This window comes from Heterodontus francisci, chromosome 18 (assembly GCF_036365525.1).
Source record: "Heterodontus francisci isolate sHetFra1 chromosome 18, sHetFra1.hap1, whole genome shotgun sequence".
NCBI lineage: Eukaryota > Metazoa > Chordata > Chondrichthyes > Heterodontiformes > Heterodontidae > Heterodontus > Heterodontus francisci.
Window position 1 is genome coordinate 64,002,236 of NC_090388.1, and position 22,927 is coordinate 64,025,162.

At 44.7% G+C, this 22,927-nt stretch overlaps 1 protein-coding gene across 1 annotated transcript in view; it reads left to right on the forward strand.

Annotated features, from left to right (window-relative positions):
- The window catches only part of LOC137379354 (alpha-aminoadipic semialdehyde synthase, mitochondrial-like), a 70,243-nt gene extending 54,018 nt beyond the window's left edge, over positions 1–16,225 (forward strand). Inside the window, exons 10-14 of the mRNA XM_068050059.1 lie at positions 1,016–1,111; positions 5,584–5,699; positions 6,615–6,703; positions 9,196–9,372; positions 14,519–16,225. Coding sequence (XP_067906160.1) covers positions 1,016–1,111; positions 5,584–5,699; positions 6,615–6,703; positions 9,196–9,372; positions 14,519–14,634 — 594 coding nt within the window. The 3' untranslated portion in view covers positions 14,635–16,225. The remainder of the gene's footprint in view (positions 1–1,015; positions 1,112–5,583; positions 5,700–6,614; positions 6,704–9,195; positions 9,373–14,518) is intronic.
- The last annotated feature ends 6,702 nt before the right edge of the window (positions 16,226–22,927 follow it).

A 22,927-nucleotide genomic window follows, 5' to 3' on the forward strand; every position in this document is an offset into this window, starting at 1 on the left:
TTGATATCATTTAAGTTCATCTTTCTGATTTTCTCCTCCCTTCTTCTCTAGCTTGCGCATGGAGTGATGTCCTCAGCTCTACAACCTTTCGAGGTCTCTGCACCTCCAATTCTGGCCTCTTGCATATTCCCAATTTATCGCACCATCATTGGCAGCTGTGCCTTCAGCTGCTTGGACCCCAAGCTCTGCAATTTCCTCCCGAAACCTCTCTATATCTCTTTCCTCCTTTAAAATGCTCCTTAAAATCTACCTCTTTGAAGAAGGGTTTAGTCACCTGTCTTACCTCCTTATGTGGCTCGGTGTTGAACTCTCACTGATTAAGTTCCTGTGAAACCCCTTGGGTTGTTTTACTATGTTAAACGTGTTGTGTGAATGCAAGTTGTTGTCTTTGTCTTTCCTCCCATCCTGGATACCTTCATTATTAATGAACCATTCAGTTATGTTTTACTGTTAGCCTTTTTTAACAGAACAGAGCATCTGTCTGATTTACTAATGCTGAGAGTTAATTTAGAAATCTGGTTCTCGTCTTTGCAGTTCATTAAGAGGTTATTATGCAGCTTCGTCTTTGTTCTTTGAATGTATTCTTTTGCCTAGACAATGTTATGGTTAGAGGGTTATTGCGTTACTGCATAGCCATGACTTGTAATGGCTATTTTCCTGCAGATTATTTCTTGTCGTCTGTTTAATATCAACATCTGTTTTCCGTTCCAAATCCATATGTGCAATAATCCGGCACCTTTTGGATGAGAGGGGCCTGCTGTAAGATTACAGAGGATTTAAGGAATTGGCTTTCATGCTTTGTAAAAGGAAGATTTAACCATTTTCATCTTCTTAGCAGACAAGTTGATTCATTAAATATTCGCCAACAGCCATCAGCCGTTCCACAGGAAACAATGTCAAGCACTTTAACCAAGACTGATCCTGGATGATATTTAATCTGTTGATGATTTTTGTAATTTGCAGTGCTGTCCATAATGAAACACACAAATAGAAATTATCCTGTGTCCTTTTTCAGGGTTATGCAAATACTGTGAAAGGATTTCACAAACTAGGACTGATCAATCCTGACCCATGTCCTCTGCTTAGTCCTGAAGCTCCTCCTATAACCTGGGTATGTCTTTCTCTTTCAAAGAAAATTGTGCAGGATGCTTCTGCAGGAATGTATTGAGGGTTTGGGAAACTCAGTGTGTAACAGTGATAGCTGCTAAAATACAGAATGTTGTCCTTCTCTAATCCTATTTCTGAACTAAACTACTGCGTTAATAACAGCATTTGGCTCAAGTTTCAAGCCATTTTATAATGTATTTTAAGTATTTCTTCTCCAGACTTTCTGATATGTAGGTTTTGAAAATTGCTGAAATTATTTTGATTTGTATCACTTGTTTATTCCATCTTGTTTATTTTTGTCGGTAAAAGTATTATTGGTAATTTTACTTGTTTTGCCTCAATATTTCCCTTCCAGTGTCTATCCATGCAGTTCATCCTCCTTGACTGGCAAAAAAAAAAGACTTAATACATGTTCCCAGTTAAGGTAGTGCTCAGGGGTAGGGAAGAGTGTCCTGGAGTGACTGACCCACTGGTTTTTCCAACCTTACTGATGGAAAGTGATTTACCTCCATTTGATGACCCAATGCTGCCAGTGGCACCTTTGAAATCAGGAATTCGCAAAGTAAACCCACCTATGAACACTGCAAAGGGCAGCATATTGTAATTGCCATTCATTGCACCACCACTCCTTCTTTATTACCAGTCATTTCAGATTGAACAGGATGATTAGAAGTAGGCTGTTTAGTTGAGAGGTCAAGAACAAGGAACCTAGATACAAGATTAAATGTACAACTTAGAGCAAAATGTACAATAAACCTCATCACACACGAAGACTTGTGAGGCTGTGGAATTCACTTCCAGCGTCAGTGATTGAGGCAGAAACTGCCAACATTCAAGATCAGATTGAATTAGTCAGTGAAGCGAAGGGTGAGTGAATGTGATTAGAACTTGTGTGGAGGGTGCACACCAATGCAGACTGTGTGGACTGAATGGCCTGTTACTGTGTTGTAACTTCTGTGTATTTTTCTGACTCTGTTGATCTTTTTTCTGAGTCCAACGAGCAATCTGATAGTTTAAAAAAGGATAAAAACTCTCAACTTCCAAAAAAGTAATGAATTTTTTATAACCTCATTTAAAAAAAAAAATACATTTCAAAGTCAACACTGGACTCTGCTAATGGCAATTCTTCTTTGGCCTCCATATCTCGAGAGACAATGGGTAAGCGCCTGGAGGTGGTCAGTGGTGTGTGGAGCAGCGCCTGGAGTGGCTATAAAGGCCAATTCTAGAGTGATAGGCTCTTCCACAGGTGCTGCAGAAAAATTCGTTCGTCGGGGCTGTTACACAGTTGGCTCTCCCCTTGCGCCTCTGTCTTTTTTCCTGCCAACTGCTAAGTCTCTTCGACTCGCCACACTTTAGCCCTGCCTTTATGGCAATTAGTGTTAGTTAATCTGGTCTGTCGTGAGGTGGTGGAGGCCAGGGAAAGGTGGAGGACGGTTGACATTTCAGGTGTGGAAACTGTGTCAGAACACAGCAGTTGTTGGGGGCAGGGTGGTGGGAGTAATGTACCAGGAATGCCTGCACCAAGGATGGTGGGTGGGTTACACCGGGGATGGAGGGGGATGTGGGCTGCACTAATGATGGAGGAGGGGGCTGCAACAGTGTTGGGGGAGTGAGGGGGATGCTCCAGGGATTGGGGTGGGGTGGAGTTTGCAGCTGTGATTTCTGAACACTAAAACACATTTATTTTACGAAGAAACTCTATTGTGCAGCAATAAAACTAGTAAATGGTTATGTATCATTTTTAAAGTAATTTCAGTTGTTTAAAATTGAGTTACTCACTGGTAGTGGACTCGACACTGCTTAAAAAATGCTTGCATTTTGTGATAAACCCATTTTCAGCCATAATAATAAAACTGCACCAGGTTACCACTGTTAAATATGTTTCAGCATATTTTTAATGCATTGGGAAGAAACTAAACAATTACATTCTAAAACACTGGCCAATTGCGCTGATTATTTGAAGACTTTATGTTTGTGATTATGGAAATGGGTTTGGTAGTAAACTTGAGCCATAAAATCAATTCGGAGAGCCAGTGCAATTGTGAGCACAACTGGCACCCGGATTACTGATTTGAGTCAAAGTGGAGATTCTAGCCTCCTGTGTTTTGTAAGTTTCTCTTTCTTTTCCCCTGCCCCCACCTTTTTCTTGAACGTTCCTTTTTATTTGGGTGTGTGGTTTTCTCCCATGTCTGGACACCCTCTTAAGCATATGCCGATTTTAACAAGTATCATTTTCCATCTTGTATATCATGTAACAGTTTTCTATTCAGCAATTTGTATTAACTTGCTCACTGTGTTGATTCCTCCCCCGCCCTTTTTCCCCCTTGATCAACCAAGATCTTATTTATCGTTCAGCTCGCAGTTCTGATGAGGCGTATATATCTGAAATGTTTTCAATTTTACTGGCCCCTCGATGCCACAGGTCACAGTGCGGGGGCTGGTAAAATTCTGCAGAGAGAGGCCTGCCTTGATGCGCGATGACGAGAAGGACCCACCACAAATTACCGCCGGCAGGGGACCTCGGTGCACCCCCCCCACCCCCACTCCACACAGCAGCGGCACCACAATTAGCATATAGTAAACGATACTTACCTTTGCTGATTATGCAGCCCTCCGCCTCTCCATTGACACTTACTGATTTTTCGATGAACGGGCGGCCGTCACATGCCGTCCCGTTCACGATTGGAAAAACCGATGGGTCCACAGAGGCAGAAGGTTTTGTGGCAGAAGGTGTTTCAAGGGTCTCACTCTCTATTCCTAAAGGGAGGAGGGAGGGGGGCATTACAGGGGTCTCTGCATACTGAAAGGGAGGAGGGGGGATACACAGGGGTTTCACTCTGCATTCTAGGAGGGAGTGGGGGGGGGGATACACAGGGGTTTCACTCTGCATTCTAGGAGGGAGTGGGGGGGGGATACACAGGGGCCTCACTCTGCATTCTTAAAAGGGAGGGGGTCTGGGATTACTGGAGGGAAAGCTGTGCTGGTATGAAGGGAGGTACCAAGTACCATCCCTCCGTTAACAGTGTACGCTCTGTGTTTGTTTGTGTTTGTGAGGGAGTAATGACACACTAGTCACCCTGTGTGTGGGAAGGGTTCCAGAAAGGGCAGGAGCATTAAGATTATATGGATGGTGGGGGCATTCGATTCAGCTGGTAGGATCTTGATGTGGTCATGCTGTGCCACTCTGAGTGTTGGCCAGGATGGGCAATGCCATGGCACGCCACATAGTTGATCCAGGAAAGCAGCTGATGTACCTGTCAACACCAATCCCTGCCCTGTTAGGAACCTTTGAATACAGGAAGGGTTCAACTTTATTTATCACATGGAAATAGGTATGGCTCATCCTACATTGTGTGATCCTTTGCTCGTGAGGATCCGTATGCGCCAGAGGCAATATCAACAGGCAGGTGCAATCCACGTAGAGGCTTCTGGTCGTGAGCAGCAGCCGCCAAAGGGAGCTCGCCATTATGTTTGCCGTGCTTCTACAGGCCCCACATGTCATGCCATCGGATGTCAGAGCACCAGTGTCAGAGGCGATTGTGCATGTAGAGAGGGTGGTGATACGTCTCTGTGCCCTGCTCAAGGATGACCTGCAGCCCATGGGCTCCGGTGGACATCCCATGCCTTTGATCCTCATAGTGGCAGCGGTTCTCAAGCCTGACGCCTCTGCAGTCTTTTAGAGGCCCACCAGAGACCTTTGTGGGATCACCTAGTCAGCAGTGCACTGCTGCATCAGGGAGGTCACCAATGCCCTGCACCGGAGGACCAGTGAGTATGCCCGCATCAGGACAGACTCTCACAGCCAGGCCCAGAGGGCCATTGGTTTTGGCACCATTGCCGGAGAGCCATAGGTTGCAATGTTCTTGGACTGCACTCATGTGGTCATCAGGCCTCCCGCCAGGCTACCTGCAGACGTCACCATTAAAGGAGCCCTCTCAATCTAGGTGAAGCTGGTATGTGATCACCGCAGATGTTTGCTACGAATGTGTGACTGCTTCTCAGGCAGCTGCCATGAGACCTGGGTCTTGCGCCAGTCCCAGCTGCCACCGTTGTTCACTGAACTGGCTCAGATGGAGAAGTGGCTTCTTGAAGATAAGGGCGATCCTTTGCAGACATGGCTCCCGACACCAGTGAGAGATTCCACCACTGCTGCAGAGGAGAGATACAACACCAGCCACTGAGCACTGATAAAATTCATCCCAACGCCTTTTACTTTTGTTTAATCTTGCACTGAAGATAATGGTGCTGTTCACCTTGTGTGGAAACACGTTCAGATAGGTTTGCCCAGCCACCAATGGCACACTTAATTTTTTAAAATAAAATTATATCAGTGTAGCATGAGAGTAGAAAGTGGCCTTTTTGTTGTGCTTTTCACTTCCTCCTTCCCCTCCCCCTGCTGCTTCTGCCCCTGTTGTTCCCACTCTTTAATCCAGTTATTCCCTAATCAGGCTATTTGTAACTCTCATGTTTATACAGAGAGAGCTCATGTGTAACCTGGTGGGAATTGCACCGTCCAGCAGTTTCCAAAGCCTCCAAGAAGCCATCTATGATAAGATTGGAAGAGACGACAGCAGAATGAGCACTCTGACATGGTGAGACAACCTTTTTTTGCAATTTGTCTCTCAAAGGTCCCACATTTTGTCCTCATCTGAGAATTGGAGAGATGGCTGAGTTCTCCGTCAGTGCCAATGGTACTCAGTTCACATTGAGCTGTCAAGATGAGTTGACACGATCACAATGTAGTGGACAATGTATATTGTTCCTGAGCTAGAGTGCCTTGCACTTGCATGGTAATCAATCCAGAAGTCTGGCTGAGGACTCGGGTGCACAAATTGCAGGGTGGGCTTGGTGTGGAGGGTGGGGAAGGGGTTGGGGTGGTGTGGTTGGGGGTTAGGGAGCATTGAGGAACTTCCTGAGATTCAAACTCACGACATTTAGGGTTGTTTGGGAAAGAGATAGTTGTCAAATATCAGATTTGAGCAACCAAGTGGTGATAGAAACCTTTATAATTGATATGTTTCCAATAACCATAAGACAGCTTTTTATTGATGAAGTAGCCAGTACACTACCTATTTGTGCACTTGCTCAGGGAACAGCATAGTCATCTCTTTTTCAATCTCTGATGTACTGTTGTACAAACTATTAGGTTGATTTTCTGTGAGTGTTCTTGGGTTCTCTGGGGTTTCTACCAAAGTTACTTTGGGAATTGGGAGTCTCAGAATTCTACCTCCGTGTTGTATCAGTGAGGCCAGTTTAACTGTCTCTCTGATCTACCTCTCTCTTTCTCACTCCTCTGTTTTCTCTTTTTCAAGTACTTTTTTTTTTCTTTCTCTGTTCTGTTCTCTCAGCAGAGGTATTTTGAGCTGGAGAACATCTTGTTGAGTCATTCCATCACTCCAAGGCATTGCTTGTCTGTGTTCCAACTTATTACACTCCACACCTTATTTAAAAGATGGTTTTAATTGACACATTTTGTAAAATGCCTTCATTGCTTGTTTTCAATAAAGGTGTGGACTGTTTGAAGATGAACCAGTACAGAAAGAAGAGAGCCTTCTAGAGACTTTGGCAAAGCACATGGAGCCCAAACTTGCCTATGGTAAGAAGAGCATTACATTGTCTCATGTAACTTTATTGAATTTGGGTACTTTTCTTAAGTTTTAGGAATGAATGAAAAGCGATAGGGAGAAAATGAAGACATGACTTACAAAATTGACACACCTTGCTATTAAAAAGCTCTAACTGAAATGTTAGCTAAGTTGAAGCCCTGGACATATAGATACTGTTCAATTTATGCTGTTTTATATTGAGGATGATTAGAAGAAAGGAAGCATTTGCAATAATGTAGCATCTGTCAAGACCTCAGGTCATTCCAAGCTAGTAAAGTGCTTTTTAAGTGTAGTCACTGTTGTAATGTAATAAACGTGGGGTTTTTCATTGGACTCCAATTCCAGTCCTGTTCTACCTCCCTATTTCAATTGGATAATCGAAATCAGCAGTTGATGGGAGGGAGAAGATGGTCACTGCTTCAGCAGAGAAGAGACATGTAGTAAGGAAAAAAAACAAAGGTAATGAATTAAAATGCTATAATTAAAACCATCATGTTGGAAATACAGTAAATTAGACAGTATGTATTAGACAAAGATTTTGTCTTTCAGATACTGACTAACCCCACTACATTAACAGCATTTCCTGTTTTTGGTTAAAATTGCACAACGGCCATCCCATTCAGTTGATGGATTGTGGGAACAGCAAGCCTTTGAGGCTCAGAGATTTCCACTGCGTTTGGCGAACACAAGATAGTATAGTGATTTATAGCATAGAGTGGATTTGAGTCAATAGCAAACTGGAATTGTGTGTGTTAAAAGGACAACTCATCCAAATCATCTCAGCCAAAATTAGCCCATTTTGGGTTGAATAGGGTTGAAAACTCCTCCTTGTTTGGTGACCATCTGTGCCATTCCTTATGTGACCCTTAGGGCCAGGCTTGAATCAGTTTCACAATCAAGCCCACAAGACTAAAATGCTTACCTTTTCCACCAACTTCCTTGAAGGGACCCTGAGTTCTACTGACACTACATGTCCACAGTGTAATACCTCTTCCCATTCTGATGTTTCTTGCTAAAATTCCTGAAATAATCACACAAAATTAAGACTTGTATATTAATGAACATATGATAATCCCAGCAGGCAGTATTGGATAAAGATCCATAATGTAGGCTACAAAGGTGAATTATACTGACCAGATTGCAGAAGATATTTAGTCTACTTACCTCCTTTCTTGACTTGTTTAGAAGAATGAAATTGTATCTAAGCACTGGCAGACTAGAAACCACTTTATCACCTGAATAACTTAAAAGGCTTCATGAGTTTCTCCATCCATTGGCCCTTGGGTTTTTTTTCAAAAAAGATCCTTTGCCATTATTTGAAGAAGAACAGAGAGTTCTCCTGAATTTCCTGACCAGCATTCCTACCTCAACTAACACCACATAAAACAGATTATCTGACCATTCATTGATTTGCTGGCAAATTGGCTGCCATGTTTGTCTGCAGAACAACATTGATTGCAGTTCATAGAATCATAAGATTTCACATCACAGAAGGAGGCCATTCAGCCTACCGTGTCTGTGCAAGCTCTTTGAAAGAGCTATTCAATTAGTCCCACTCCCTTACTCTTTTTCCATTGCCCTGCATTTTTTCCTTTTCAAGTATACCTTCAATTCACTTCTGAAAATTACTATTGAATCTGCTTCCATTGCCCTTTTCAGCTTGTGCATTACAGATCATATCAACGTGTTCCGTAAAAGAAAAAAGTCTGCCTTGGTTCTTTTGCCAGTTATCTTAAGTCTGTGGGAGGCGGGGGGGTGGGGTGGGGGCCAGTCCCGGTCCCCTCCCACCCCCACTGCAATTTTACGTGGGGCAGCAGCAGCAAGCAAAAGCCCGCCCTCCACAGGCCAATCAAGGCCCTTAACTGGCCAATTAACTGGCATTTAAGGGTCTTTGCCCCCTGTCGTGGGTATATTACCCTTGGCTGGCGGGCGGCTGAGGCCTCAAAAAGCCTGCCAGGTGAAACTAGGTGGCCTTCTTGCGGGCTGGGGTGTGGGCCCTCCTGACTGGGCACCCTGTGCCCCACGGAGGGCCGCTCCCAAAGCTCCAACCACCCCCAATGCGCAACACTTCCCCCATCGCCCCCCAACTGACCTCCCCACCCCCTACCTTGCCTCACCAGGGCCCGACCAATTGTTCCTGGTGAGGCCCTAAAAACTTACCTTAGGTCTGGGGCCGTCCTTCATCTTCCTTACAATAGCTGGGTGCAGTCCCAGCAGTCGTCACCACTCCCGGGGGCACTGCTGGGCCTAAGAGCTGCCGACTCGCTGACTAGCTCCATTAGGCGGGATTTCCTGCCTCAAGGAGGTGGAAGTCCCACCTAAGACCAATTAAGGGCCGAGGAAGCGTAAAATCCCAGTATGGCTCCCTAAGCCCGGTGGAGGCAGGCTCGCCACCGACATTTCGGCCAGTGGACGGGGCCGCCCGCCCAACGAACAATTCCGGCCGTGATCTCTGATTGTGGTATTTTCCCTCTTGTTTCAGGTCCTGGTGAACGAGATCTGGTTATCTTGCGGAATGAGGTTGGCATTAGACACCATTCGGGTCAACTGGAAACTAAGCATGATAGTCTGGTGATCTACGGTGATGTTGGTGGTTTCTCGGCAATGGCAAAAACTGTTGGCTATCCTTGTGCTATTTGTGCCAAGATGGTTTTAGATGGTAAATGTCCTTTTACTTCTTCAAACAAATTATGTTGTGAGCATCACTCATATGTGTCTCTCAATTAAAAGAAATTCTGCATACTTTTGTTTCTGTGGCAGTACTGAATAAGGAATCCAAGATCCTTATAAAAATTGGCATAAGGAAACCAGTGATCCCAGACAAATTGATATCAAGGAACAATGGCCCGCCAGTCAAATTGACACTGAAACGGTGGCATGTCAGCTTTGAACTTCGAAGCTTGTGGATTCAAGTCCTATTATAGGATTTAAAGCCATAATCTGAGTTGACTCTTAAGTGCAGTACTGAGGGTGTGCTGCACTGTTGGAGGTGCCATCTTTCAGCTGAGAAGCTAAATCAAGGTGCCTGCCCATTCAGGTAGATGTAAAGGTTACAATTCTCTTGGTGTTCTGCAAATTGTTCCTCCCTCAACCAACACCACAAGAAGAGATTAACTGGTTACCTGTCTCATTTGCTACTCGTGGGACCTTGCTTTGTACAAATTGACTCCTGTATTGCAAGCAGAGCAATGGTTGTATCGTCAATTTGTTGACTAAGAAATATTGTGGGGGAAAAGATTGCCAATGCAGATGCCATTAATGATCAACATTCAGCTTAATGAATAATTATCTGTACATGAAACCTATTCTAACATCATGAAAAAGCCTATCTATTAATAAACTAACCTTGAATAATGTGCCACATGTACACCATAATTCGTACACCATAATTCACTAACTTTGACTACGTATTTCAGTTCTGGTCTTGCTCCTATTTCAGGGAATATAAATTAGATTAGCATTCGAGAGGTCAGAGCTATCAGGGACAGGCTGGGGCTCTTGTCTAGAAAAGAGCAGGCTTTGGGGTGATCTAATAGAAATCTTTAAAATTATGCAGGGGTTTGATAGGGTAGATGAAGAGAAAATATTTCCACTTGTGCGAGGATCCAAAACCAAGTGTCATAACTATAAAATAGTCACTAATAAATCCAATAATGAATTCAGGAGCAACTTCTTTACTAAGAGGATGTTTAGAATGGTTAGAATAGATGGTTAGAACTGCATTTTCACCCATCATGTTTTGAATCCAGCCAGCATTACAGGTATCTCCGAGAAATACAACATTCCACGGACTGCGTTCTCGCCGTATCCTGAGATCCACACTCAGTGCCATGTGCTGCCACATCTACACATTGGACCTGTCTCTCCAGAAGCACCACCTCACCTTATCTCAAAGCTGTTCTACTCCGCAGTTTCATTTCATCCTTCGTCTTATCTGACGCATTAACAAAAAACTTTTTTTCTTCCTTTCAGGCGTTAAGGAACGCAAGCTCCTGCAGCTGATGGGAACTAATGCCCCTCCAGATCCTTCTTCCCCTTCATTTCCCTCTGACCCCACCCCTTCAGATCTGACCCCTTGCCATGTATTCACTATACCCTCTGATCTTCCCCTTTCTGATGTTGAACAATCTGTACTCAGCAAAGGACTCAGTTTTATCCCCTTACACCCCCACATGAATGAATTTTGTGCTCAGCATGACGTTGAGCTCTTCTTCTGCCACCTTCGCCTCCGGGCTCACTGTTTTGACCAGGAGTCCTCCTCCGACGCATTCACCCGCCTCCAGCATTCTCATTCCACCTGGACCCCTCCCTCTGACCTCTTACCCACTCTTGATCTTTTCATTAAGAACTGTAGGCGAGACATCAGCTGTCTCAATTTCTTTGCTCCCCTCACTCACTCTAACCTGTCTCCCTGTGAGCTTGCTGCACTCCGTTCTTTCAGGTCTAACCTGCAGACAAGGGTGATGCTGTTGTTGTCTGGCTTACCGACCTCTACCTTGCAGAGGCTGAGTGCCAACTCTCAGACACTTCCTACCTCCTCCTGGACCATGACCCTACCACCGAACATCAAGCTACTGTCTCCAGGACTTCCACTGGCTTTATCTCCTCTGGAGATCTTCCCTCTACAGCTTCCCACCTCATAATCCCACAAGCCCGCATAGCCCGCTTCTACCTCCTTCCTAAAATTCACAAACAGGACTGTCCTGGCAGACCCATCGGTTCAGCCTGTTCCTGCCCCACTAAACGTATTTCTTCCTAACTTGACCTCTATCTTTTCTCCGCTGGTCCAATCTCTTCCCACCTAGATCAGTGACTCTTCTGATGCCCTACGTCATTTTGACAATTTCCAGTTTCCTGGCCCTAACCGCCTCCTGTTCGCTATAGATGGCCAATCCATCCACACCTCCATTCCCCACCAGGACAGTTTGAGGGCTCTCCGCTTCTTCCTTGAACTGAAGCCCAACCAGTCCCCATCTACTGCCACCCTCCTGGTTCTGCCTGGCTGAACTTGTTCTCACATTGAACAACTTCTCCTTCAACTACACTCACTTCCTTCAAGTAAAAGGTGTTGCTGTGAGTACCCGCATGGGTCCTAGTTATCCCTGTCTTTTTGTTGGATATGTCGAACATTCCTTGTTGCAGTCCTACTCAGGCCCCATCCCCCAACTCTTTTTCCGGTACATTGATGACTATATTGGTGCCGTTTCCTGCTCCTGCCCCGAACTGGAAAACTATCAATTTTGCTTCCAATTTCCACATTTCTCTCATCGTGTATTTATTTATTTAGAGATGCAGCTCTGAAACAGGCCCTTCGGCCCACCGAGTCTGTGCCGACCATCAACCACCCATTTATACTAATCCTACACTAATCCCATATTCCTACCACATCTCCACCTTCCCTCCATTTCCCTACCACCTACCTATACTAGGGGCAATTTATAATGGCCAATTTACCTATCAACCTGCAAGTCTTTGGCTGTGGGAGGAAACTGGAGCACCCGGCAAAAACCCACACGGTTACAGGGAGAACTTGCAAACTCCTCACAGTCAGTACCCAGAATTGAACCCGGGTCGCTGGAGCTGTGAGGCTGCGGTTCTAACCACTGCACCACTGTTCCGCCCTATGGTTATATGGTCTTTCTCTGACACTTCCCTTCCCTTCCTTGACTTCTCTGTCTCCATCTCTGGGGATAGACTGTCCACTAATATTCATTATAAGCCCACCAACTCCCACAGCTACCTCGACTACACTTCTTCACACCCTGTCTCCTCGAAGGACTCCTTTCCATTTTCCCAGTTTTTCCGTCTCCGATGCATCTCCTCTGATGATGCAACCTTCCGCAACAGCACTTCTGATAAGACTTCCTATACTTCAACCGAGGATTCCCCCCACTGTGGTTGACAGGGCCCTTGACTGTCCAGCCCATTTCCCGCACATCTGCCCTCACCCCTTCACCTCCCTCCCAGTAATGGCCTGCTGCCCGTCCCGAACCCGATGGGACCCGATGACATGTGTTGGGTTCGGGTCCGGTCGGGCACATCTTCCAGGTCCGGCTCGGGTCGGGTCGGGCCAGACACACACAGTAAGTGCTCTGCTGGTAAGTATTGAAATTAAAAAACTTACCTGAGCCGGGAGTCCAGGACGAAACTGAGTCTGCGCAGTGAGCGGGTGATGTCACTATGATGTCATCACGCATGCATTACAGCTTCCTGCAGGTTTGGCATCAGGAAGATAAGTAAAGGGATGGTCGAGTCGGGGTTGGGCTCGGGTCGGCTCAGGCTCGGGACAAAATCAGATGGGCTCGGGCTGCGACCGCTGTGGTTTAGTTGGGTTCGGGTCGGGTTCTTTTTCCCGACCTCAGCAGGCCTTTCCCTCCCAGAACCACAACAGGGTTCCCCTTGTCCTCACTTTACATCCGACCAGCCTCCACATCCAGAGGAGCATCCTCCGCCATTTCCGCCACCTCCAGCGTGATTCCACCACCAAACGCATCTTCTCCTCCCCTCCCCTGTCAGCATTACAAAGGAATCGTTCCCTCTGCAACATCCTGGTCCACTCCTCCATTACCCTCAACACCTCATCCCCTTCCCACAGCACCTTCCCATGCAATCGCAGGAGGTGTAATACCTGCCCTTTTACCTCCTCTCTCCTCACTATCCAAGGCCCCAAACACTCCTTTCAGGTGAAGCAGCGATTTACTTGTACTTCTTTCAATTTAGTATACTGTATTCGCTGCTCACAATGTGGTCTCCTCTACATTGGAGAGACCAAACGCAGACTGGGTAACCGCTTTGTGGAATACCTCCGCTCAGTCCAAAAGTATGACCCCGAGCTTCCGGTTGCTTGCCATTTCAACACACCCCCCTGCTCTCATGTCAACATTTCTGCCTTTGGCCTGCTCCAGTGTTCCAGTGAACATCAAAGCAAACTCGAGGAGCAGCACCTGATCTTTCGATTATGCACGCTACAGCCTTGCAGACTCAACGTTGAGTTCAATAACTTCAGAGCACGACTGGCCTTTTCTTTTTAAATATTTTATTTTTTAACCATGTGCCTGCTTTTCATTTAGTCAGAGCTGCTCATTATTCTACTATTAACACTCTCTCTGGACTAATGCTTTGTCTTTCACCAAAGGCATTAGCACACTCTTTGTCTTTGTCCCAGGGCAGCTTTGTTATTTAATCTCTCCTGCCCTCTGCCCTATAAACACCTTCCCCTTTGTTTTCTCCGCCCCCCCCCACCCCCACACCCCTTCGCTTGCTTAAAACCTAATTCTTTTCTAACCTTGGCCAGTTCTGATGAAAGATCACAGACCTGAAACGTTAAATTTGATTCTTTCTCCCACAGATGCTGCCAGAGCTGCTGAGTATTTCCAGCACTTTTTGTTTCTATTTATGGTTAGAATGTGGGGCTTGCTGCCACATGGAGTAGTTGAGGCAAATGGCATTTAAAGGGACGTTAGATGAACAAATGAGAAAGGAATAGAAGATAATGCTGATTGGGTTAGATGAACTACGGTGAAAGGAAGCGCGTGTGGAGCTTAAACACCCGTTTCTGTGCTGTAATAACAGTAAGAGTCGTTCAGTTTGTGAGTGAGGTTGGTGGGAGTGCTAACCTCATGGTTATCAGACAAACGAGGTGCAAATATGTTTCAATCTTCATTGTCCATTGATGGCTGCCTTGCTCTGACATTGTCTTTCCCCCCTTCCTTCACCCCCCCCCCCCCCCACCCACCCAAATAAATCACTGTTTGAGCTCTTTCCAATATTATTGCATTATTGAAGTTTTATTGTTTTGTTTACAGGTGAAATCTCTACTAAAGGAATGATCAGTCCACTGACCAAAGATATTTATCAACCAATACTGGATCGCATTAAGGCCGAAGGAATTGTGTACACTTCAAGCAGCACCTTTTCATGAAAGACAATTTATTTTATTACCAGGAAATCGTGCAGTAATATTCCAATTGTTATGTTTTCCACAGATTTTATTTACCAGAAGCACTTATAACATTTTAGCAGTAAATTCCAGATTGTTCCTGTGAAGTTCTTCGCCCAATCAGTGCTACTGACCTTTCTGAACTCAGTCTACAAGAGTATTTTGTTGTGTGTAGTCAATCATGATTAATTAAAGAATGTAATAATTAATGACACTTCTAATCATTGACACTGACTGCAAGCTGCAGTAATTAATTTTTAATAACCCTTGATTCACTTGTAAAATCATTGTGGCATCAACCAGCTTTTCAGCTTTGTGAACAAAGTACCCCATTGTGCAACTGTTTCAATACAGCTTACAGTTTATTAGTAATACTTTGCATGTGGAGTCTTCTGTCTATGCACAGAGCTGCAAATCATGGAATCATACTTGTTTAAGTGCAGACGGAGACCATTGTGCCTGCGTTCGTACCCCAACCAGAACCATCTACTTAATCCCAATTCCTTCTCTTTCTCCAGGACCCTTAAGATCTTTCTTCTCTAAGGCTCAGAATTTCTGTGGGAGTTGCCCCATCTTTTACCATCTTGACAGAAAGAATGGTGGAATCCCTGGAGAAATGGTGAAAAGGCCTGTTTAAATGCTGTTTCTCTTGGGCTTTTCTCTTAGTTACGCCCCGAGAAGCTTCAGGGCCCAAATGTCTACTTCCCTCTTAAATATCGTGATAGGTTCAGCTTCAAAAGCCAAATGCATTAAACCTCCTCTCTCCTCACTATCCAAGGCCCCAAACACTCCTTTCAGATGAAGCAGCGATTTACTTGTACTTCTTTCAATGTAGTATACTGTATTCGCTGCTCACAATGTGGTCTCCTCTACATTGGGGAGACCAAATGCAGACTGGGTGACTGCTTTGCGGAACACCTCCGCTCTGCCCAAAAGCATGACTCCGAACTTCCGGTTGCTTGCCATTTCAACACTCCCCCCTGCTCTCATGCTCACATCTCTGTCCTGGGATTGCTGCAGTGTTCCAGCGAACATCAACGTAAGCTCGAGGAACAGCATCTCATTTACCGATTAGGCACACTACAGCCTGCCGGCCTGAACATTGAGTTCAATAATTTCAGAGAATGACGGGCTCCCATTTTACTTTTATTTCATTTTTATTTTTTGTTTATTTTATTTTAGTTTGTTCTGTTTATTTCTATTGTGCCTACCCACTGTTTGTTTTTGTGCTTGTGGCTGTTCAGTTTTCAGTCCATTAACTCCCTACCTGTACTAATGCTTTGCCTTTCAACACACCATTAACATCTTGTTTGCCTTTGCTCCATGACTTTCTGGTCAGCTATTCTGTGACCTTGTCCTATCAACACTTCTTTTGTTATCTCTTGCCCCACCCCCATTTTACTTGCTTAAAATCTTTTTCATTTCTTATATCTACCAATTCTGAAGAAGGTTAACTGACCTGAAACGTTAACTCTGCTTTTCTCTCCACAGATGCTGCCAGACCTGCTGAGTATTTCCAGCGTTTCTTGTTTTTGTTTCAGATTTCCAGCATCCGCAGTATTTTGCTTTTATTATTATATTGCATTAAACCATTAGATGTTCCAGTAACATTTTGAAGCAAAAATGTTCCTACTAACATCCCCCTGTATGCTTATTGTTGGGGGCCGTGTAAGTAAAATATTGAGGAAAGTTTTGTGCTCAGTTGTGCCAGGAATAAAGGCACTAAATCGGCAGGGGATAGATCAGAAGATTGGGCAAGCCAGACTTCAGCCTGTACTGCACTCAATTCTAGCCACCCGCAGTTTTCTATTTGATTGGAATGTTTGCAAAGTTTTAATGCCATCACATTAGGGCCCAAGAATGCATGCAGAAATATCTAAATTTATACCTGTCACAGTTTCCTGGCTTCTGTGCCAGGATTACCTTTTTATTTTCTAATCATATTTTCAAATGCCATGAAGGAGGCTCCATGCGGTGATGGATGTCTTCGAGGGGAACAAGCTTTGGATGCAATGTTTCCCTTTTCGAAAATGTTTTAAATGACAGATTTTCAATATTTGTGCAAATCTTGTTTGTATGGATTTTTGAAATAATCTTGAGTGACTTTTTATTTGTCCATTACAGTAAGTTTATTTTTCACTATCCCCAAAAAATGATTTTATTTTCACTAAGCCACTGTACGTGCAGCATTTCAAAGACTTCAGTGGAACTGGCACAGATAAAAAGAATGGTGCAGATTCCTGCAATTAAACAAACAGTTAAATTCCTGCAATTAAATCAGAGCTCAGGGAGCCGCACAATATCCAGGTATAGATTACTGACCCCCATGACAGGCAGAAGGAGAAGCCAATAATAGAGTCATAGAATGATACAGCACAGAAGGAGGCCATTCAGCCCATCATCCCTTTGGTAGGCTTTTCCAATTAGTCTGCACTTTCCACATAGGTCTGTAAAAAAAAAAATCCCTTCTCGTATTTATCCAATTCCCTTTTAATGGTTACTATCTAAGCTGCTTTCATTACCCTTTCAGTTAGTGTATTCCAGATCACAACAACTCACTGCTTTGAAAAAATGTTTCCACGTTGTCACCTTTGGTTCTTTTGCCAATCGTCTTAATTCTGTGTCCTCTATTTACTGATCCTCTGCCACTAGAAACAGTTTCTCCTTATTTGCTCTATCTAAACCATTCATGATTTTGAACACCCTTAACAAATCTCCTGTTAACCTTCTCTGCTGTAAGGAGAATGACCTCAGTTTCTCCAGTCTCTCTACCTAACTGAAGTCCCTCAGCGATACTGACACCTTCTGCCTCTACAATATCTCCTTTTTGGTCCCTAATTGGCCCCACCTTTCCTTTCATTACTCTTACTAGTTATATGTTCATAAAAGACTTTTTTTCCCATTTATGTCAGCCACTAATTATTTTTTGCTCCTCTGCACTTACTGTACTCAGCTTCATTCTCTACTGTATTATGAACATTATATTTGTCATAAGCCTCCTTTTCTGTCTCATTTTATCTTCTATATCTTTTGTCATCCAGTGAGTTCTAGCTTTGGCTGCCCTTCCTTTCCCCCTGTTGGGAATGTGCCTACTCTGTACATAAACCATCTTTTTAAAGGCCTTCCATTGTTCAATTATGGTTTGCCTACCAATTTTTGATTCCAAACCATCTGAACCAGATCCTCATAAAATAAAAGCAAAATACAACAGACGTGGAAATCTGAAAATAAAAACAAAGTGCTGGAAATACTCAGCAGGACTGGCAGCATCTGTAGAGAGAGAAACAGAGTTAATGTTTCTGTTAACTCTGTTTCTCTCTCCACAGATGCTGCCAGACCTGCTGAATATTTCCAGCACTTTGTTTTTATTATATATGAGCCAGATCCTCCTTCAACTCCCTGAAACTAGCCCTCGTCTAGTTAAGTATTTTTACACTTGATTATTCCTTGTCCTTTTCCATAACTATTCTGACTGATATTATAACCACTATAACCCACGTGCTCACACATTGAAACATGCTCCGCTTGCCCCATTTCATTCCCCAGAACCAGATCCAGCATTGCTTCCTTCCTCTGTGGGCTGGAAACACACTAATCAAGAAAGATTTTGTACACAAAATTCCTCTCTCTTTTTGCCCTTTACACTGTTATTTTCGTAGTCTGTATTAGGATAGTTGAAATCCTCCATGATCACTATTCTGCAGTTCTGGTATCTTCCTGCAATTTGTTTGCAAATTTGCTCCTCAATCTCCTTCCCATTATTTGTAGGCATAAAAGTATACATCCAGTAGTTTAATAGCTAAATTCCAGGAAATACAACCCTAGTTTGTGTAATCTCTCCTCACAATATAATCCTTGGAGTCCTGGTATCGTTCTGGCAATCTACTCTGTCTATACTCACTCGAAAGCTAATATATCTTTCTTAAGTTGTAGTGCCCAGAACTGTTCGCAGTACTGCAGTTGTGGGGCTGTATTTTTGCTCTGGGGTTGGGACCCCGATGTTGGGATAATTTCCATGTCCCAACCCCACATGGCGTCAGCATGTTTGATTGAAAGGCCATTTTAATGGCCAGAGGCTGTGCTTGCCATCCAATTAAGGATGGTGGTTAGGCTCCAGAAGCTGGTGGTCCAGTAGGAGGCCCTTCAGCACTGAATGAGCTGCAGCCTGCCGGTGCAGGTAAGGAGAGAGAGAGGGTGCCTCAAGATGGAGGTGCCCTCTCAGCACTTTTAAAACTGTGCAGCTGTAACTATTTTTAAGTTGCAAGAACGTCCTCATGGAGTCCCTCCACAGGGTGGGCTGATGCTATTTGGAAGTCAGCTGTGGGGGGAGGCGGCATGTTTAACCAGTGAAGTGGAGCGCTGATACGTCTGTCACTGGAAGGCTGCATCCTTTCACTGGCTGTGTTTCAGCCACCGCAGGGGGTCCACCTGCCGACTGGAAAATTCAATGTATTAGAGAGGCCTTAATAGGCCCCTTAATTGGTTCAAGTGGCTACCTGCCAATTGCGGGCGGGTAGCTGTTTCCCCCCTTCCCCGCCCTGCCCCCGACCCTGGAAAACAGCCCAGAGGCAGGACCATGTCAGCAAACCGGCACGCCACCAGTGGCAGGAAATCCCGGGCCCGCCCTCCTCTGCAGTCAATTAAAAATTCAGTCCGTGGTCAACCCAGGGCTTTGTATAGCTGTCGCATAATTTCTAACCCTTGGTATTCTGGTCTTTTGGTACAAAGGCCAGCATTCCATTAGCCTTTTTGATTATTTTCTGTGCCAATTTATAACATTTAATGACCTGTGTACTTGGACCCTCAAGTCTCTTTGAAGCTTCACTGTTTCTAGCTTTTCACCATTTGAAAGTACCCTTTTCTTTCCTTTGTAGGTCACACTTGCCCTCATTTGAAATTCATTCGCCACAGTTTTTCCATTCACTTAATCTACTGATTATCTCTGTATTTTTATGCTTCCATCTACACTGCTTACAATGCTTTCTATCTATGTGTCATCAGCAAATCTGGATATGTGGCTTTCTATATAATCATCTACATCATTAACAAATATGTTGATTAGTTGAGGCCTCAACACAGATCTGTGCAGGACACTGCTCGTCACATTCTGTCAATTAAAGTACCTGACCATTATCGTTACTCTCTGTCATGGAGTCATAGAGATATACAGCACAGAAACAGGCCCTTCGGCCCATTGTGTCTGTGCCAGCCATCAAGCCTATCCTAATCCCATTTTCCAGCACTTGGCTCGTAGTCTAGTATGCTATGGCATTTCAAGTGCTCATCTAAATACTACTTAAATGTTGTGGGGCTCCTGCCTCTACCACCCCTTCAGGTAGTGTGTTCCAGATTCCAACCACACTCTGGGTGAAAAAATCTTTCCTCAAATCCCCTCTAAACCTCCTACCCCATAGATTAAATCAATGTATCCTGGTTATTGACACCTCTGCTAAAGGAAAAGGTTTCTTCCTATCTATCCTATCTATGCCCCTCATAATTTTGTATACCTCAATCAGGTTCCCCCCCCCCCCCCGCCCCCCCCCCCCCCGCCTCAGCTTTCTCTGCTCTAAGGAAAACAACTCTAGCTGATCCAGTCTCTCTTCATTGCTGAAATGCTCCAGCCCAGGCAACATCCTGGTGAATCTCCTCTCCAGTGCAATCACATCCTTCCTATAGTGTGGTGCCCAGAACTGTACACAGTACTCCAGCTGTGGCCTGCCTAGCATTTTATACAGCTCATCATAACCTCCCTGCTCCTATATTCTATGCCTTAACTAATAAAGGCAAGTATCCCATATGCCTTCCTAACCACCTTATCTACCTGAGCTGCTGCTTTCAGTGATCTATGGACAAGTACACCAAGGTCCCTCTGACCTTCTGTACTTCCTATGGTCCTACCAACCAATGTTGGTCCTTCCAAAATGCATCACCTCACACTTCTCAGGATTAAATTCCATTTGCCACTGCTCCGCCCATCTTACCAGCCCATCTATATCGTCCTGTGATCAAAGGCTTTCCTCCTCACTATTTACGACGCCAGCAATTTTCGTGTCATCTGCAAACTTACTGATCATACCTCCTATATTCACGTCTAAATCATTAATGTACACTACAAATAGCGGTACACCACTGATCACAGGCTTCCAATCGCAAAAGCAACCCTCAACCATCACCCTCTGCCTCCTGCCACAAAGCCAATTTTAGATCCAATTTGCCAAATTGCCCTGGATTCCATGGGCTCCTAACTTCTTGACCAATCTCCCATGCGGGACCTTATCAAAAGCCTTACTGAAGTCCATGTAGACTACATCAACTGCTTTACCCTCATCTACACATCTAGTCACCTCCTCGAAAAATTCAATCAAATTTGTTGGACATGATCTCCCCCTGACAAAGCCATGCTGACTATCCCTGATTAATCCCTGCCTCTCCAAGTGGAGATTAATCCTGTCCCTCAGAATTTTTTCCAATAGTTCCATTACCACTGATGTTAGACTCACTGGCCTGTAATTACCTGGTTTATCCCTACTACCCTTCTTGAATAATGGTACTGCATTTGATGTCCTCCAGTCCTCTGGCCCTTCTCCTTTGGTCAGAGAGGATTTGAAAATTTGTGCCCTTCCAACTTGTACAGGTCCCACCTTTGCCGGAAACAGACCCAGTGATCCAGGAAACTAAAGCTCTCCCTCCTGCACCATCTCTTCAGCCACGCATTCATCTGCTCTATCCTCCTATTCCTATACTCACTAGCACGTGGCACCGGGAGTAATCCAGAGATTACAACCTTTGAGGTCCTGCTTTTTAATCTGCTACCTAGCTCTCTCAATTCTTCTTGCAGGACCTCATCCCTCTTTCTACCTATGTCGTTGGTACCAATGTGTACCACGACCTCTGACTGTTCACCCTCCCCCTTCAGAATGTCCTGCAGCCGCTCAATGACATCCTTGACCCCAGCACCAGGGAGGCAACATACCATCTTGGAGTCATGTTTGTGGCCACAGAAACGCCTATCTGTATCCCTTACGATAGAATCCCCTATCACAATAGCTCCTCCACTCCTTTTCCTCCCCTCCTGTGCTGCTGAGCTACCCGTGGTGCCACAGGCTTGGTTCTTGCTGCATTCCCCTGAGAAGCTATCTCCCCCAACAATATTCAAAGGGGAAAATCTGTTAGATAGGAAGATGGACCCAGGGGACTCCCGCACCACCTGCCTAGTTCTTATACTCTGCCTGGTGGTCACCTATTCCCTTTCTGCTTGAGCAGTCTTTGCCTGCGGTGGACCACCTCCCTGTACGTGCTATCCACGATGATCTCAGCCTTGCGGATGCTCCACAGTGTCCCCAGCCGCTGCTCCAGATCCAAAACAAGAATTTTGAGCAGCTGCAGCTGGAGACACTTCCTGCATATGTATTCGCCTTGGACACTAGAAGTGTCCCTGACTTCACACATTGCACAGGAGGAGCACTCCACGCTGCTGAGCTGCCCTGCCAAGACTTACCCTTAATTTACTTCCTTAAATTACTCAAAAATTAGAGATTATTTACATTAGGGATCTTGATTCCCTAAAAAACACTACTTACTATATATTAAAAAAAACTATAGACCTTACCTTTCTCTTTACTTTAGTTACTAACTTAGCTATTTACTGATACTCCCTAATAGCAGTTACTCACCAACCAATCACCTTGCAGCTTTCCTGTGATGTCACTGTTCGAATTTTTTTGTTTCAAACTCTGTCAGCACGTGCCAACTCCTGAAGAGGTCCGACTGCTCTCCAGTCCTGAAGGTAAGTGAAGGCCCTGAGCCTGGTGCTGAATTTATCCGCTCCCAGTCTTACTACTCAGCCAGTTTCCGAACCAGGTTGTCAGGCAAACCCCCACCTGCCAAGACTGAGTCACACATTATCTTGCCACATGAACAGAAACTTAAAATCGCAAGGCCTGAGTGGAAGGACATTTGCTTAATACCAGACAATGTTGAAACAATGATCGCCCCAGCTTTGCTTCCCAATCCACAGAAGTGGTCAGACCAGTTTTAGTCGCATGACTATGGTTGTTGCAGAGAATTTGCACTTCCCACAAAGGATTTTTGATGAGACAGTTCCATATAAGGAGCTAGTCACATGAGTAGCCTGCTGGGCAACTTGGGAGTTTTTTTTAAATTTGAACTCCCAATAAAGGGGACTTGAGGGCAGAATGACGTGTGCTCCTGGAACTGAAGCAAGAACATCTGCCTGCATATGCCTGCTCATCTCTCAAGGAACTGAAACCATTGA